Source organism: Notamacropus eugenii, chromosome 6 (genome assembly GCF_028372415.1).
Source record: "Notamacropus eugenii isolate mMacEug1 chromosome 6, mMacEug1.pri_v2, whole genome shotgun sequence".
NCBI classification, from domain to species: Eukaryota; Metazoa; Chordata; class Mammalia; order Diprotodontia; family Macropodidae; genus Notamacropus; species Notamacropus eugenii.
In genome coordinates, this window is record NC_092877.1 from 78,139,151 (window position 1) to 78,156,101 (window position 16,951).

General features: G+C 39.0%; 1 protein-coding gene across 3 annotated transcripts in view; it reads left to right on the plus strand.

The window, feature by feature from the left end:
- The first annotated feature begins 2,598 nt into the window (after nucleotides 1-2,598).
- ZCCHC4 (zinc finger CCHC-type containing 4) overlaps nucleotides 2,599-16,951 on the plus strand; it is a 63,437-nt gene continuing 49,084 nt past the window's right edge. Inside the window, exons 1-5 of one of the 3 annotated variants that reach the window (XM_072620396.1) lie at nucleotides 2,599-2,837; nucleotides 4,014-4,132; nucleotides 6,406-6,488; nucleotides 12,118-12,393; nucleotides 13,020-13,100. In XM_072620396.1, coding sequence (XP_072476497.1) covers nucleotides 2,693-2,837; nucleotides 4,014-4,132; nucleotides 6,406-6,488; nucleotides 12,118-12,393; nucleotides 13,020-13,100 — 704 coding nt within the window. In that variant the 5' untranslated portion in view covers nucleotides 2,599-2,692. Of the gene's footprint in view, nucleotides 2,838-3,110; nucleotides 3,423-4,013; nucleotides 4,133-6,405; nucleotides 6,489-12,117; nucleotides 12,394-13,019; nucleotides 13,101-16,951 lie in introns of those variants that run through there. The other 2 variants (XM_072620397.1, XM_072620395.1) reach the window with 2 other exon arrangements.

The following is a 16,951-nucleotide window of genomic DNA, read 5'->3' on the forward strand; positions in this document are numbered from 1 at the left end:
GAAGAGCCCATAATGAATCTGAGAAAAACAAGCAAGAGTTTTCAGAACCTGAATTCTCAGAGACTTTAGAGGCCCCGTATTATGATAATCATGGTTGAATCTCCACTTGGTTGAGTCTCCTTCTTCTCTATGGTACTTGGCTACTCCATTGTTAAAATTAGGGGGTTAGTTTAAATGATTGGTTTGCAAACTTTTTGAATGTGCAAAATTTCTTAGAATAAAGTAGGTGGTACAATGGATATAGTGATGGGCTTGGAGACAGGAAATTCTTGTTCAGTCTTGCTCAACTCTCCATGACCCCATTTGGGGTTTTCTTGGCAAAGATACTGGAGTGTTTTGCCATTTCCTTCTCCAGCACATTTTACAGATAAGGAAACTGAAGAAAACAGACAAGTGACTTGCCTGGGGTCACATAGCTAGTAAGTGTCAAAGGCTGGATTTGAACTCAGATCTTCCTGACTCCAGGCCCAGCTCTCCATCCATTGCACGACCTAGCTGCCCTGGAAATAGAAAGACCTGAGTTTAAATGCAACATCATACACTTACTAGCTGTGTGACCCTGGGCAAGGAACTTAACCTCTGCCTCAGTTTTCTCAACTGTGAAATGGGGATAATAATAGCACCTACCTCCAAGGGTTGTTGCAAGGATCAAAGGAAATTACATTTGTAAAACTCTTGGCACCTACTGAGTTCATTAAGAAAGTTATTATCCTTAGATAAAATACATGACAAAAGCTACTGTCAGTTCAGTAATTTTAAAAATTAATTTGTTTTTTTAAAAAATTCACTACAGAATCCATATACATTTCTAAAATTTAGAGGAGGGATAGAAGGGAGGCAGCTTTTGTATAGTGGTGTTATATTAAACTGGCCTTGGAGTGAAGAAGACTCAGAGTTGAATTCTGTTTTCCACATATACTAGCAATCTGCATTGTTAGAAGGTGTTTACTCACCAGGGGCTCTAAGCCAATGAAATCAAAGGTCTGGTCAAAAAATAAATGTAGGTGTGGGGGCATCATTCAGTCCATAAAAAGTATGTTTGTACATTTATTACATTTATCCTTTCTACATTGTGACTTACCTCATCTTGGTTTTGATATGTCGTGGGTCAGCATAAAAAATTAAGTGAGAATTTGGGGGGAATTTTGTAGAAGCTGCAGACAGCACGTGAAGGCCAGTAGATAAAATAGAAATGTTTAGAAACTCAGGAATGCATAAGATACATATCTCTCTCTATAGTATTGTATAATATCAACACAAATTTTACAATAAGGTACTGTAAACACCTCATTAAAGAAAAGGAAGAAAATTTAGACTTCTTCTCTGGCACAACAGAGGGCCAAAAAATTTTACATGGATTTTCCAGAGTACAGTGGCTATGTGGAAGGGATAACTGTATACTGAATCAAACATATTTTTGTGGGCACTAAATAAAGGTCAAAATTAACAATGCTCAATACACACATGGATTCATAAACACCTTGTAATTATTCTCTAGGGTCCACTATTTAGGAACCACTGAGCTCAGTAGGCCTCAAAAGTGTGATGTGACAGTTCCAAAAGGTAGTACCATCTTAGCATGAATTAAGAGGAGAATAGTACCCAGGTCCAGTGATGGATGGGACCGTCTTGTTCTCTGCCCTAGTCAGATCCCATCTGAAGGCTTGGTTTCAGTTCTGGGCTTTTGTCCATCCTTTGTTCTCCAGAGAGACCACAATGACATCAGCAGCAATTGCAAATGAAGTGGATTTAAGTGAGGCAGAGCTATGCAAATTCATCAGCTTTACTCTCTCCTCCAGAATTATCGGAGTCCAGTGACAAGACATAGGTCAGCACCACTGGTGATGGCCCTTAGTTGCGGGTACAGCATGTCAGGAAGGATATTGATTACCTGCAGAATATCCAGAGGAGAGGTAATCATCGTAGTGATGGGTCTAAAGCTTAAGTTTTACTGGGATTAGTCAAAGAAACCTGGCAAGTGTAGGCTGAAAAAGTGAAAACTTGGTGTTTGAGACTGAGTGATGGACACATACTCCTTGTTCAACTATTTGAATGGCCTTGGGATAGAAGAGGGATCAGATTTGTTGTCTTTGGAGCAATGAGTGGAAGTTATAAAGGCAGATTTCTTAATATCAGGAAGGACTTTCTAACAATTGCAGCTATTCAAAGGTGAGATAGCCCCGTCTTGGGAGGTATTGGGTATTGCTTCAGTGGAAATCACAGGGTCATAGTATTAGAGCTGGAAGGGACCTCAGTGGTCTTCTGGTGCAATTGCCCCATTTGATAGTGGGGGGAATTGAAGCCTAGGAAGTAGCTGTAGTAAGCAGCACAAGAGAATTTGAAGCCAAGCCCTCTGCAGACTAGACGGGCCACCGGGCTGAATTTGAACTTAGGTCTTCCTGACTCCAGGTGCTCTCTCTCACAACAAAAATGAAAGCTATTTAGGGCACATCCTCAGAAATATTAAACGACTATATATTTATCTCCTTTTAAAAGCAGGTCCAGGAGCCTCATAATCTGCCCCTCCACCACCACCCTAGAGGTAGCAGCGCGAGAATGGGAGCAGTCCTTGCGCCTGTCATGACTCCTCCAGAGCCCGCGGGGGCGATGCTTGCGCAGGCGGCGACGCTCTAGCCCACTCCAAGAGACGCGTCTTCGTGGCAGCTGAGGCTTTCGGGACACTAGCGGGAAGATGGCCGCCTCCTGGAGTGAGGAGAGCGCAACCATGGCGGAGGAGGAAGAAGCCGTGGCGGAGGGTGCGGGGCGGAGGAGGAGGTCTGGGGTGGAGGTTCTGGTCTGCCAAGACACCTCGGGCCCCGCTCCTCACTGTCCCCATGGTGGGTCCCGGGGCCGGATCGGTTGGGCACGTGTAGCCCAGGGGGCGGGGAGGGGTCGTGGCCAGCCCCCCCTTTTCTCGGTCGGGTCCCAAGTCACGTCACATCTATGGACCTCAGTTTCCTCATCAGTAAAAGGAGGGGGTGATCTCTGAAGTCCCTTTCCCCTGCCTATAAAGAGTGGCCCGTGACCCCGCCTTTTAGGTGGAACCGTTCACCCCTGCCTGAGGACCCGGTCCCAGGCAGTGCCTCTAGCCCAGGGCTGTGCTGGGCGGCGAGGCTGGGGGTTTCGAGCCCCTCTCAAGGCCTAGCGTGGCATTACAAGCTTAGGCTTTCTGCTCCCTCGTGGCAGGGCCCGCTGGATGGGAGAAGGGGGCTGGCGAGGTCTGCGCTGCCAGCCGCCCCACCCCCACCCCCACCCCGCAGGTCCCTGCTCGTGCCGAGCGGGCCAGGGAGCCAGCCCGGGGGAAGCCTTCCCTCCCCGTGCGAGTAGCCAGCGTTTTTATGGCGTTGTCTCACGGCGTCAGCACCAGTGTGCTCAGAGACAGCTCTGGTGTGCAAGGCTTGGAAATCAGGAAAAAACCGAAGGTGGGAGAACTGAGTTCACACCTGCCGTGTAAGAGCCCGCGTGAACCCGGCAGATTTCAGTGCTGCAAATTAGGGTGATGATTGCACTGTCTCAAAGGATGCTTTGAACAAAGTGTTTTGTAAAGTGCCTTACAAATGTGGATTGTTGTCACCCTTTTACAATAAAGAAGCTTCTTTCCACCACACTAAGTTTCACAGACTGGCATTGATTTCTAAGTGAGTTTAGTTTTCAAAAGATGACATATTTAAATTATTCGTGCCTGAAAGTTGTTCCATAGAAATATTGTTACCTTAGTCAAAATGATAGATTTAGCATGATAGGATTTAGAGTTAAAGGAATTGTAGAAATCAGTCTGCCTCCCCTTTACGGTTGAGGAAACGGTGATGTGGGGAGGTTAGATATCTTACCCAAGGTCACATAGCAAAACTAGGATTTCAGCCCACAGTATTAAATTCCAAATGTTCCACTTTACTGCCTTTTAACAAAAAACCCTAAAATTTTCACTAAAGTGAAAACTTGCAGTTTAAGTGGAGCTCTAGAAATTTTTCCTATTCATAAACTGATGATGCTGTTAATTTTTTTTTCTATAGGTCCTACTCTTCTGTTTGTAAAGGTGAACCAAGGTAAAGAAGAGGCGCGAAGATTTTATGCTTGTTCAGCTTGCAGAGATAGAAAAGACTGTAATTTCTTTCAGTGGGAAGATGAAAAGGTATGACAGTCTTTGGAGATTTTTTTTTCATGTTTCCTGTTATGGCAAAATTGTATCTATAGAGGGGAAAGTATATAGCAAATAGAATTGTGGACTTGGAGTCAGTAATACCTGAATTCAAGGCTGATTTCTGAAACTTAATAGGTGTGATGTGACAGACAACCTCTCAGAGACTCACTGCAATCCTCTAAGGCTCCTAGTTTATAACTGGAATCACAAATCCAGTTCCTAGACTTGGATTTCCCACACTGATGAAATCACAGGTCCTTGATGTATTGAATATGGATGTTATAAAATAGTAGCATTACAAAGGACCTTATGAATCATGTTTTTAAAGATGGAGAAACTTGTGACCCATAGAGACCAATTTGTTCAAAGTAGCATAGATACTTAGTAACAGCTAAGATTAGAACTCAGGTGTCTTATTCCCAGTCCAGTGACATTTTCACTGTCCTGTAATTTAAATTAAGTCTGAGAGAAATCATAGGGTTTAGAGCTGGAAAGAACCTTTGAAGTGATGTGATCTAATTTATTCATTTTATAGATGTAGAATCTGAAGCTTAGAGGTCTACCATGATACCTGTAATACCTACATATTATAAGCTTATTATGAGTTTCAAATAAGATAACCTATATAAAGTGTTTTGCCAGTTGTAAAGCACTGCACAGATGCCAGCTATCGTTACTATTACTGAGGGACACACACAAATCCAGGTCTTATGATTCCACATCAAATATATCTCTTTTCATTATACCATGAACATGATGCCATAATCTTTTATTGCTAAAGAATAGGGTTAGTGAATTTTTATTATTGGCAAATACTAGTCAGTGAAATTGTCTTGCAAATCTAGACCTCTTTCCAGCTTTTAATGCTTGAGTGAGATTTAAAATCCATAGAAAGATGATATCATATAGATATATGATGGTATGATACATTAATAAGATTATATAAGAGTAATACAAGATAAAATAAAAGCTTTTAATATATTTATATATATTTAATAATAAATAATATATATTATTTATGTATAATATAAAATAATAATAATAATAATTAAATAATAATTTTAATTACTATATTTCCACATGTAAATTTTATTTCCTTTAATCAAGATTCGGGCAAGCAATCATTCCTTGAAAAATAAAACAGTCAAGATATACAAAACTAGGATAAAATGAAGGTCTTAATAGAATTCAGCCTTAATGAATAAAAAATTCTTTCTCTTAAAAGAACATTTAAAGTTGCAACAATATGAGAGTTAAGAAGAATCCATACCTTTTCAACCTATCATATTATTGTATACAGGAGAACTCGCTGGAGGCCTTTCTATAGGTTTTTTTTATTTTGTGAGTTCCAGTATTAGTACTAACTGTCTACATTTTACTCCCTCATTTTCATCACATGAATTTGCTCCCTTATTTTAAGACACGTACATTTCCTGGATATTGTCTTGTATACTACTTCTTTACATAAATCATTGTTAGAACTATTAAGCAGCCTATTTATGCCCATGCATTTCCTCATTGCCCTTTAGGTAATTTGTAACTTTAATTTTTTTCAAGATTATAGTATTCCAAGCTACATCTTTATTGGGACATTACAGATGTTAAAAAGATAAGTTTTTTTGTTGGGGAGCAACTTAAAAGCACATTTTAAATTTCCCTAGTGCCATCTAGCTGCTTTCTTAGACCTGGTTCATTGTCTTTCTGCATTGTCTGTCATAGATATATGTACTGACGTACTAACTCAGTAGGCTGGCTGCTTTTTCCCCAAGGAGAAATTGAGGTCTGGTCATGACCATAGCCAACAAAAAACTCCGCCTTCCATTATGCTGAAAGGGCCTTGTAATTAATTTCCTATGTTACTTTTCTGAATTTTGAATGATGAATTTTAGTTATATGAAGACTCAGGTGATAGAGAGTATGTTAGCGGCATGGAAGTCAGCATAAAAATTCGAATGTTTTTAAGGAAGAGTTTTCAGCATTACTATTTTAGAGTAAGTGAATCCTGTTTACTGGTTTTCTCCAATCAAACAAAAATTCTTACGAGTTAATTTTAGTTTAACCTTTCAGAGGTTTTAAAAAAAAAGGTCATCCTAAAACTTACTAGGTTTTTTCTGGTTTCTTACATTTCTTTTTGAAATGAATGGTCAATGCATTTTAACTAATTAAGCTTTATGTTTCTTCATGTAAAAAAATATGACTCCAGATGTTTTAGAATATTTAGTGTATGAGAATTTCCACTTACATGATCTGTGCTCTTCTTTCAGTTGTCAGAAGCTAGACTTGCTGCCCGAGAAATTTACAACAGACGTTGCCAACCTCCCCTGTCTCACAAGCAGTATGTAGAAAGGTGCTGATATTGGATTGCTTTTAAATATTACCTTAACTGTAACCTCTTCCCTTAAAATTAACTACCACTGTGACCAAACCTTTAAACAGTACTAAAATGTCATTTTTTTCCCCTGGAGGCTAAGGAAGTGAAGGGAGAGACCATGAGACTATAAAATATTTTACTTGGTGAATAAGAATGAATTAGTGGATTTTATTTGGGACTAGACAGGATAGGATTGAACAGCTAGGTGGTGCAGTGAATAGAGTATTGAGCCTGGACTTAGGAAGACTCTTCTTCCTGATCTCAGATGTGACCTCAGACACTTCCTAGCTGTATGATCCTGAGCAATGTTTGCCTTTCTTTGTCTGCAAAATGATCTGGAGAAGGAAATGGCGAACCACTCTAGTGTCTTTGCCAAGAAAACCCCAAATGGAATCAGAAGATTCTGGACGTGACTGAACAACCACAAGGCGTGATAAGATTGAAAAGAGGTTAATGTTAAATTTGGGTTGGTTATAAAAATCTAGACAGTTTGGTTATCTTTCTTCAGTGATAAGGATTTTGATCTACAGGGAGAGCCCTTCTCAGAATGTGTTTCTTTGAGGAAAAAAAAGGATTACAGGAGATTAGCTGAAGTTTGCATTACTTGATGTTTTCTCTTTCATGTAAAGTACTCTTGTGAGATATGAAATATTGGATAGGAGAGGGGGGGGGGGGAGTAGACAAGTCCTAGAAGGAGAGTGTTCTGGCTGTTTACAAGTTAGTGGTATTCTTCCTTGAGAATAGTTTTCAGCTTCTCTCAGACTGGTGAACCTTTTTACTTAAAATACTTCTGTTATCAGCATTTTTATTAGACACCTGGGATCCCATGATCTTAGAGCATTTCTTTCACCTCCCTTATGATTGAGTAATGTGGTGCAGGTCACACAGATAGTGAGTAGAAGAGGCAGAATTCAAACCTTCATCTTTTCATTCCGAATCCTGGCTTTTTGGCGTTTCTTGACTTGTCTCTCGCCTGTTATGTGCTAGAGAGAATTATGGTCTTCAGCTAGAAGGTTGGTTCCTGCAAAAACTTAGAAACCAGTAGAGAAAAAACTATGCATACATTGATAGTATAGTTAAGGATAATATGTGACAAGTTCTATATGAATGAGTTAGCAAGCATTTATTAAGTATTTGGTCTGTGCTAGACATTGTACTAAGCACCAGCAAAAAGGAGGGGGTTGGAATCAGGGAAGATTTTAAGGATGAAGTGCCGTTTCAGCTGAGTCTAAAGGATCTAAATGTTTTTTGACAATATAATTTCATTAATTTGGTTTTGATTCATTTGACATTTGCTAATTTAGATATCACCAGCAACTTGACTGTCAAGTGATTGTTTTAATCAAAACAGTTTATAAAATTCTTTGCTAAGGTATAGAAGAGTTGTGATCTTCATAGGTTAGGGAGGTTCCCCTATCAGTGAAAGAAGTATTGAAGGGTTCAGATGTAGAATTCATGATTCACTTTGACTCAAGAGTTTGAAATAGTTTCTTCTAAAAAATTTCAGTAAAAAATTCTAACTTTTTTTGAGACTTAAGAAATTAACAATTCCTTTAGTGTGCCTTTGTCTTCCTTCCTTCCAGTAATTCATTTTTGTTTGTATGTTATCCAGCTTAAATGCTTATGATGACATCAGTTATCACAATGGGGTTGTGATTTTGAATTGTAATTCTTTTTTTAAACTTATCAGTGTCTATTTGTGTGCTTATTTGCTTGAAAAGAATGAAACCAAATTTCTTTTAAAAAATTCTATGAAGGAGAATGTTCTCTAATCAAACTGGTCTTTCTGCTTATTCTTAGTTAACAAGAGTTTGTTGTGCTTTGATTAAATAATTTAGTTTTAAAATTATGTCAGAAAAGAATGATGGTAGTTAGATAAGTTAAATAGTGTGTTATCTAATTTGCGTTATGTACCTGATGTTATTGCCCATCTTTCTGGGTTTCACAAAACAGAATGATCCTCATTCTTCTTCCCTCTTGAACTCTTGGGATGAATTCTTAGGTACAGTAAGTTAAACTGATGTATTTATTTTTGTGGTTAAGCATCAGCTTTTCCATTTGGTTTTCAGATGGCTTCTAGAAGGTGTGCCATTACTCTGTTACCAAAGATATTGACACACTCTGACTGTGACCTATGGAGTCCTAGTAAGAACTTATTTGAATGCTAATATCAGCATTAATTTATGTGCATGCAGATAGCTTTGTTTAGTTGATATTTCATTTGGTTGTTATTTTTTCAGTGCTCATTTAAACTCGGATTTTCAAAGTCTGCTATTAGGGAAATACCATAAACATAATTTGTCTACTCCGGGAAAGGCAAATGGAACATCAAATGGAGATCAATAAAAATGACATTTCAAAATGCTAGCCTGCAATTTGTGAATCATGCTGAGTTGAGCAGCAGAATGAATGTTTTTTTTCCTTTCTAGGTATGTGTAGTAAATATGAATAAGGAAGGAAAATGGAATAATCAACACTTCTTCAAATCTTCACATTCTTCTAACCAAATTTTTAAAAACATATATCTGATGATCCTAATTTAGTGATTTATTCAAATGATTGCATTATCTTGAGCAGAAAGAAATCATACGTGAGAAATCTCAATGAACACCCTTACCCCTGCAAAATAATAGAACTAGTACCAATAGGAGTAAATGAAGTTTCTGCCAGTAAGGATGGTGCATGCTCGTCCTTTATTGCCTAAGAAGACCATGCCATCAGAGAAATGATGACATGACTTGCACTTGACTTTGTTTTGAGTGAGGGAGGGCTGTGCAGGTCACCAGCCTCACTTCTCCTCCAGAGCCATCTGAATCCAGTGACAGGATATTCATCAGGATGACTGGAGATGACCCAAGATGAGGCAATTGGGTTTAAGTGACTTGCCCAAGGTCACACAGCTAGTGAGTGTCAAGTGTCTGAGTTGAGATTTGAACTCAGGTCCTCCTGACTTCTGCACTGGTGCTCTATCCACTGCACCACCTAGCTGCCCTGCCAATAGGGATAATATTTTCTAAAAAAGCAAAATAAGATCCATGTGCTATAAGCTTGAAATAATATTAGTCCATATGTTTTGATAACAAATTTTATCAAAATAAAAACATTTTAATGTAGCTACTGATTTGAATACAGTTCCAGATTTTTTTTTCAAAAGTCTCATGGTTTGGCAGTGTGTCCTTTAAAGAAATGATCATTGTATGTCCCTTACAGACTTTTAGTGTAAACATTAAAACTGAATTTGTGTCTTGATCAATTTTTTGCTTTGTTAGAGACTGAGATAAAGCTTTTGGCCTTTTCATTGTTATAAAAAAAAACACCAGTGAGGAAAGTCCTTCTGCCAGTGCAGATCAGCAACTGTTCTGCAACATATGGTCTTAGTTGTTTGGAACACGGCAAGGCTGAGTGATTTGTGCAGGGTCACACAGCCAGATGTATCAGAGGTGGGCTTGAACCTCGGTCTTCCTGACACTGGCTAACTCTCAATGTAATATGTCACACTGCCTCTCTAGAGGAAATAGACGACTATTATTTAAGTGAAGGCAAGCACTCATTCTATAAACTATTACTGAAGATCACACAACTGAATTGAATTTGGATAATATACTCATATCCTTGAAAATTAGATTAATTTTTGGTTATTTAGAATGTTTGTATAGATCCATACATTGGTAGGACCACACAAGGACTAGAATTACTAAAATATCATTCACAAGTATCAGCCTAGTAGATTACAGGGTCTTAAATCAAATCTAGCTCCACATTCTACAGATTGGGAATTTGAAGTGCAGAGAGGCCATGTCCTTTGCCCAGAGTAGCACAGTTACAAAAACTTCCGAGGCAGGATTCAAACCCAGGTCTTCCTGACTCCAAGTCTAGCACTCTGCTCTTTCTGTCTGATCTCATGAGGTCCTAGAATTCTAATATATCATATAGATTGGTCTCATCTGTTGAACCTAAGGAAGGTGATGTGAGAGCAAGGTGGATTTTTTTGTGGCTAGAGAATGGGACCCTTGAGTAAACTGTGTTCATCTCAAGACCTCTGATCAGCTCTAAGATTTCATTAGAAACCCCTTGAGGGTGCTTCGTTATTAAACAAAAGTGTAAAATTGTAGGTGAAATGTACTGTTGGTTCGCTGAGTTCTTATTTTTCCCTTGCCTTTAATTTCTTACTGGCCCTTTGCCCTACTGCTGTTTTGATTCTGAATTACTGAAGTTTCTTCTGATATATGGATAAGGTCATCCAAAGGGCAGTTATAGGAGCAGAAACATTTGTCAAACTGTGTTGGAGTAGAAAAGGGTATCAGATTTGCAGTCAATAAATCTGGGTTTCAATCCAATTTCTTTTTTTTTATCCCTTTGTAAAATGTTGTAAGATGCTTTACCCATTGGGTTTCAGTTGCCTCGTCTTTGAAGTTAGAATATCGAATTAGGCAATCTCTAAACTTCACCTCTGAATGTATGATGTTAAGGTGGTTTTTTTTTTTTTTTATTTCAGTGCTCCAAAATACCTCTGTCAGTGCCAAAGGTGGTTTGATATAAGACTTGGTGCTTAGATGAAATTTGAATTAACTATACTGACTTTATGTTTAGCTCATTTTGTACCTGGTGAAGTCTCAGTAGTTAGTTCCATTGAAATCATAAGAATCTACCCAAACTCTAGGGATCCTTTGGAGGGTCATTTGGTGTGTCTGGATTTAGATATTTCTGACCATCTGCCATGACCCTAGTGGATTTGCTCTCTCCCTCTCCTATATTCCCATTGGTTAATGAACCCTGAATTCAAGCTCAGTGCTTGGCCCATGGTGAGTGCTTCATAATAGCGTCTTCTTTCTTTCACTTCAAAACTGATGTGCATTGACAAGCATGAAGGCAATCTAAATTTTTTAAACACTGACAATGACTAGTTGGTTTTCCCTCAACCAACTTCTGCCAGTTTTGAAAGTGGATGTAAAAATGATTGGAAACATCTCATTTGGCCCATAAGACAATTTCCTTAAAGAAAAAAATGTCATGTCAGCTCTTTCCAGGGGTAGACTTGATTTGGATTATGAGCCAATTCTATCTTTTGGGACAAAGGGTTGGGGGACAAAATCACTTTTTAATTGGGCTTCATCAGTATTGCTGAGAGTAGAATTCCTTTATAGCAAACATCTTTTCTTTAGAAGGTTATTTTTCTTGCTAAGTATGCCATAAGAGCTTGAAGAATGACCTTAACTTTCATTTTGTAATGACTAACACACTGAGTAAGACTGCTTTAACATATAAAGCCAGAAATACATAGATTTGTCAATAGGTTTAAACATTCTAGTTGTAGTAGTGACCTGAGTTGGAGTTATATATTAAGTTCACATTTGAAATAGATATTGATCTTCATTCAGTGGCTAAATTGGAGCATCTTCATTCTTATGAAATTGCTGATTCTTTTCTACTTTGTAGTTATTCAACTAGATAAGAATTATAGCCAATGTATTTTTCTTGCCTATTTTTCAGATAATTCTTTGGGGTTTTAAAAAGTAATTTTTGAATATTAAAATATTAACAATCCAGCATCTTCCATAGAAACTGACTTAAAATTTGTTCTGTTTTGTTGAATTGTGTATTGAAGGTACTTGAAGTTTATTGAACTGCCTTTATCTCAAAGGAAGTTTTGCCAAAGATGTCAACAGTTGCTGTTACCAGATGATTGGGGAAAGCATTGTGATCACCAAGTACTTTGTGATATCTCCTCTGCTCAGTTAAAGAGACCCAGTCAGCTCCTATATCCACTGGAGAATAAGAAGACAAATGCTCAGTATTTGTTCACAGATAGAAGTTGCCAATTCTTATTAGACCTGATTTCCACTCTTGGATTCAGAAAAGTGCTATGTGTTGGAACACCAAGGTATGTTAATTTTTTAAAAATTCCATCATCACTAGAAAGAAACTTTTAGGGAGCACCTGGTATGGACAAGTTCATGACTAGCCACAGGGTGTACGAGATACACAGCATAGTTCTTGACATCAAGGAAGTAGTAGCAATCTGTTGTTTCTTTTGGAGAAGCACCTCTAGGCCAACAGGGTGGTTGATGCCAAACAGTTAATCATTTTGGAGACTTCATCTATACTGACATATTCTCTAACATAGATGTACTGGCCAAATGCAGATCAGGATATCAAGAGAAAGGAAAGGAATACTTAATGTTCATTTTTGTTGGGTTTTTTCCTCCCACTTCTTGGAAAGGCTTATGTGTTCTGTCTTATTTATGAGATTTTTTTTTTTTTTTGTCTCTGCTTGCTTTTGCAGTTTCAGAGTTCTGTGTTTCAGATAAGGAAAGGCTACTATCTTTTAAACATTAACAAAACTGATAAAGTTGATTTTGAAAAACCTGCCCAAATCCCATTGCTTATTTCATTGGAAGTTTTGTGAAACTGAGCTTTCAAACACTGGAAAAAATTGATCATTTCCATATTTTTGCTGTCTGTGGTGTTGGTAATTTCTTACTAAATTGCTTTCATTAATTGCTTCAGGCTGCATGAGCTGATCAGATTGAAAGCATCAGGCGACAAGGAGTCTGACGTTAAAAGCCTTCTGCTGGATATTGATTTTAGGTAGGTTTACAAGACATAATATTTGTTCTTTTTTTTTCAAAACATCTCCTAGTTTTTGCAGTTTTCTTTATTTAGTTTTTTCATTATCTGTTTTCCCCTCTAGCTGGGTCTCAAAGGCAATTGTTGTTTATAAGATAGCTTTTTGGCTGTTGGACGCAAGAATTGGATGCCTGTTCTGTTATATTTCGTATCTTGGGAGATAAAAGTCTATTCCTGTGCTTTGCCTAATCTGCTTCCTACCAAATATTAGCTTGTCTTGTTTTTAAAGTTTGTTACATTTTGGCTTCCTGTTGAGTGAAACTTCTTATGCATTTTATCCTGAGGTGGATGCTGAGCTCCTTCTTACTCAAGAATGTGTAGAATTTTACTTCATCACCAGATCTTCAAGTTATATCAAAACATACATTTTTTTGGTCCATTTCATCTGGAGAAGAGTTTATTTCCCTCCGTTGGCTGCTTATTGGAGTGAAGGTGAAGACCAGCTAGAGAATAATTGGTTTGCTATAATTTGCAAACCTTTTTGTTTCTCCTCAGGTCTTCCATGGTTCTTCCTTCCCTCCCCCTGCCAGATGAGGACTTTTCCTATGTACTTCACCGAAAATAGGGAACCTGTTCCCTAAATGCTCTCTTTTCTTCCCTTCTCATGTCATCATGTACATACCATCTTCCTCTATCTCCTCCTTCAAGAAAGGTGCCCCCCTTCTTGCCCAAGGCCAACTTTTCCATGTGCACACTTGATCCCATCTCCTTCTGTCTTCTGCAGCAGATTGCCCCCACCATTATTCCCATTCTTTCTATTTTTCATTCTCTTTCTCTCTACTGACTCCTTCCCTGATACTTACAGACATGCCCACATGGCCTATGTCTTTAAAAAAGCCTTGCTTAATCTGACTCTCCCCACTAGCTATTATTCTGTCTTTTCTCCTGTACTTGGCTAGACTTTTTTTTTTTTGGCAAGGCCATTGGGGTTACATGACTTGCCCAACATAACACAGCTAGTAAGGGTCAAGTGTCTGAAGCCAGATTTGAACTCAGGTCCTCCTGACTCCAGGACTAGTGCTCTGTCCACTGTACCACCTAGCTGCCCCATGGCTAGATTCTTGAGAAAACTCTCTACATGCAATGATCTCTCATTTCTAAACCCTGTGCAATCTGCCTTCTGACCTACAACTGCTCTTTTCATAGTTAGCACTTATCCCTTATTTGACAAATCATTTGGCCTTTTCTGAGTTCTGACCCCACTTGACTTCTCTGTAGCATTTGACACTGCTGATGGTTTTCTGGATACTGTCTCCATTCTAAGTTTTCATGACATTGTCTTCTCCTGGTACTCCTTCTACCTGTCTGACCATGCCTCTTCCGTCTCCTCTGCTGAATCTTCATCTGGGTCATATCCAGTAACTATATATATCCCCCGAGCTTTACATTGGACTCTCTTCTTTTCTTTCTCTATCCTATTTTACTCAGTGATCTCACCAGTTCCCAAGGGTTCAGATATCATCTTTGTGCAATTTAATGTATTCATTAACGTATTCAATCCTAATCTCTTTTCTGAGCTACAGTCACCCATCTCCAGCTTCCAGTTGAACATCTTGAATTGTATATTTTATAGACATTTCAAACTCAGCAAGTTCAAAACCCACAGCATTATCTTTTCCTGAAGCTCTTTCCCCTTTCCAAGTTGTTTTGTACTGTTGAGGGCACCACCATGTTCCTAGTCACCCAGGTTCAAAACCTCAGGGTCATTCTCAACTCATCACTTTTACTCATCCCACATATCAAATCTGTTGTGAAATCTTGTTTCTACCTTCCCATTATCTCTTGTATAGCTCTCCCCTCACACTGTCACCACCCTGGTGCAGGCCCTCCTCACCTCTTACCTAGCAGTACCTTTCAATAGCTTTCTGGTCAACCTTCCTGCTTCAAGTTCCTTTCCACCTCAGCTCCTTTTCCTCTGAGCCCACAAAGTGATTTTCCTCAAGTGTAGGTCTGACCGTGTTACTTCTCTTTTCAGGAAATTTCACTGCCTCTGTGTTACCTCCAGGATAAAATAAAAGGCATTTAAAGCTATTAGCAACCTGACCCCTTCCTCACTTTGCAGTTTTCTTGTACTTCTCTCCATGTGTACATGCTCTATAATCCACTGATGTTGGTCTCACACATGACACTGCATCTTCCAACTTAGTGCCTTTTCACTGACTGCCCTTCTTACTTGGAATATTCTCCTTCCTGTTCCCTGACTTTTACATTCCCTGCTCCCTTCAAGACTCACCTCAAATCCCACTTTTTGCAGGTGGACTTTCTCAGTCTCCCTGTGCTGCTAGTGCCTTTGCTCTGTCACTTTCCATCTATGCTTGTATCTGACTTGTTTGCACATAGTTATTGACATGCTTTTCCCCCTCCCCTATTATAATGCTATCTCCTTAAGGTCAGCGGCTATTTTGGCCTTTCATTGTATGCTCAGCACTTAGCACAGTGCCTGGCACATCATAAGCATTTAATAGATGTTGTTTCTCCCTGTTTGCCTCTCCTTTTCCTTCTCTTTCTGTCTTTCTCTCCCTCTCTCTCCATCCCTCCCTTCTTCTCTCTCTGACTCTTTCTCAGGGACTGGAATTCAAGAGAGAGACAAGTATTGGGTACATAGACCTTGAAATCTTTTGCATAGAATCATATTTGAATGTACAGGATCTAGGAAGTTCTGACGTTACAAACAACTTACCTCCAAGTACCTTACATCCTCAGAGAGGAAGACACATAAAGCGATATTGAAAAGCATGAGATGGGAGGAAGGACAACCACATATGGACAAGGAAATGGAGAAGCCTGGAGATAGAGGAGTGGAGCCAGGAATCAAATGAGTGTGACCAGGGCTCCTCTTGAATGTGAATGATGGGCTGGGCCAAGGACTCACTAATCAGAAGAGAGGACCACAGGGAAGTGGAATGTGGGAGACTTGAGGAGGGAAGACTAGATTTGGAATAGGTTCCAATGGGAAATCAGTTAGGGAGGATTGCCTTTCTGCAATGTCTGTCCCCAGGATGCACTCTTTTTCCCCTTCTGCCTCAGAGAATCCCTAGTTTCCTTCAAATTCAATTGAAGTATAATTTCCTGTAAGCCTGTGCTGACCCTCCCAGTTGCTCTTGCCTTTCATCTCTTTCATCTTTCATGTATCTACTTCATATATATATCTTCTATTTGTTTATGTGTGTGCATGATATTTCCCCTCAGTAAAATGTGTGTTCCTTCATGGCAAGGAATCATTTTATCTTTTTATGTCCAGCCCCTAGCCCAGTGCCTTAATAAAGGTGTTAGAGGGAATGGAGCCAAGATGGCAGAGTAGAAAGATACACATACACTAGCTCTTCTCTCATAGCCCATAAAATACCTGTGAAGAAAGACTCTCAACAGATTCTGGAGCAGCAGAAGCCACAGAACAATGAAATGGAGATTTCCAGCCCAGGGTGACCTGAAAGGCTGACGGGAAAGGTCTGTTGGACTGGACTTGGAGCAGAATTAGTCAAATGGAAAAGGAGGTCCAAAAGCTCACTGAAGAAAATAGTTCTTTCAAAATTAGAATGGAACAGATGGAGGCTAATGACTTTATGAGAAACCAAGAAATCACAAAACAAAACCAAAAGAATGAAAAAATGGAAGATAATGTGAAATATCTCATTGGAAAAACAACTGACCTGGAAAATAGATCCAGGAGAGACAATTTTAAGATTATGGGACTATGTGAAAGCCATGACCAAAAAAAGTCTAGACATCATCTTTCATGAAATTATCAAGGAAAACTGCCCTGATATTCTAGAACCAGGGAGCAAAGTATATATTGAAAGAATCTACTGGTC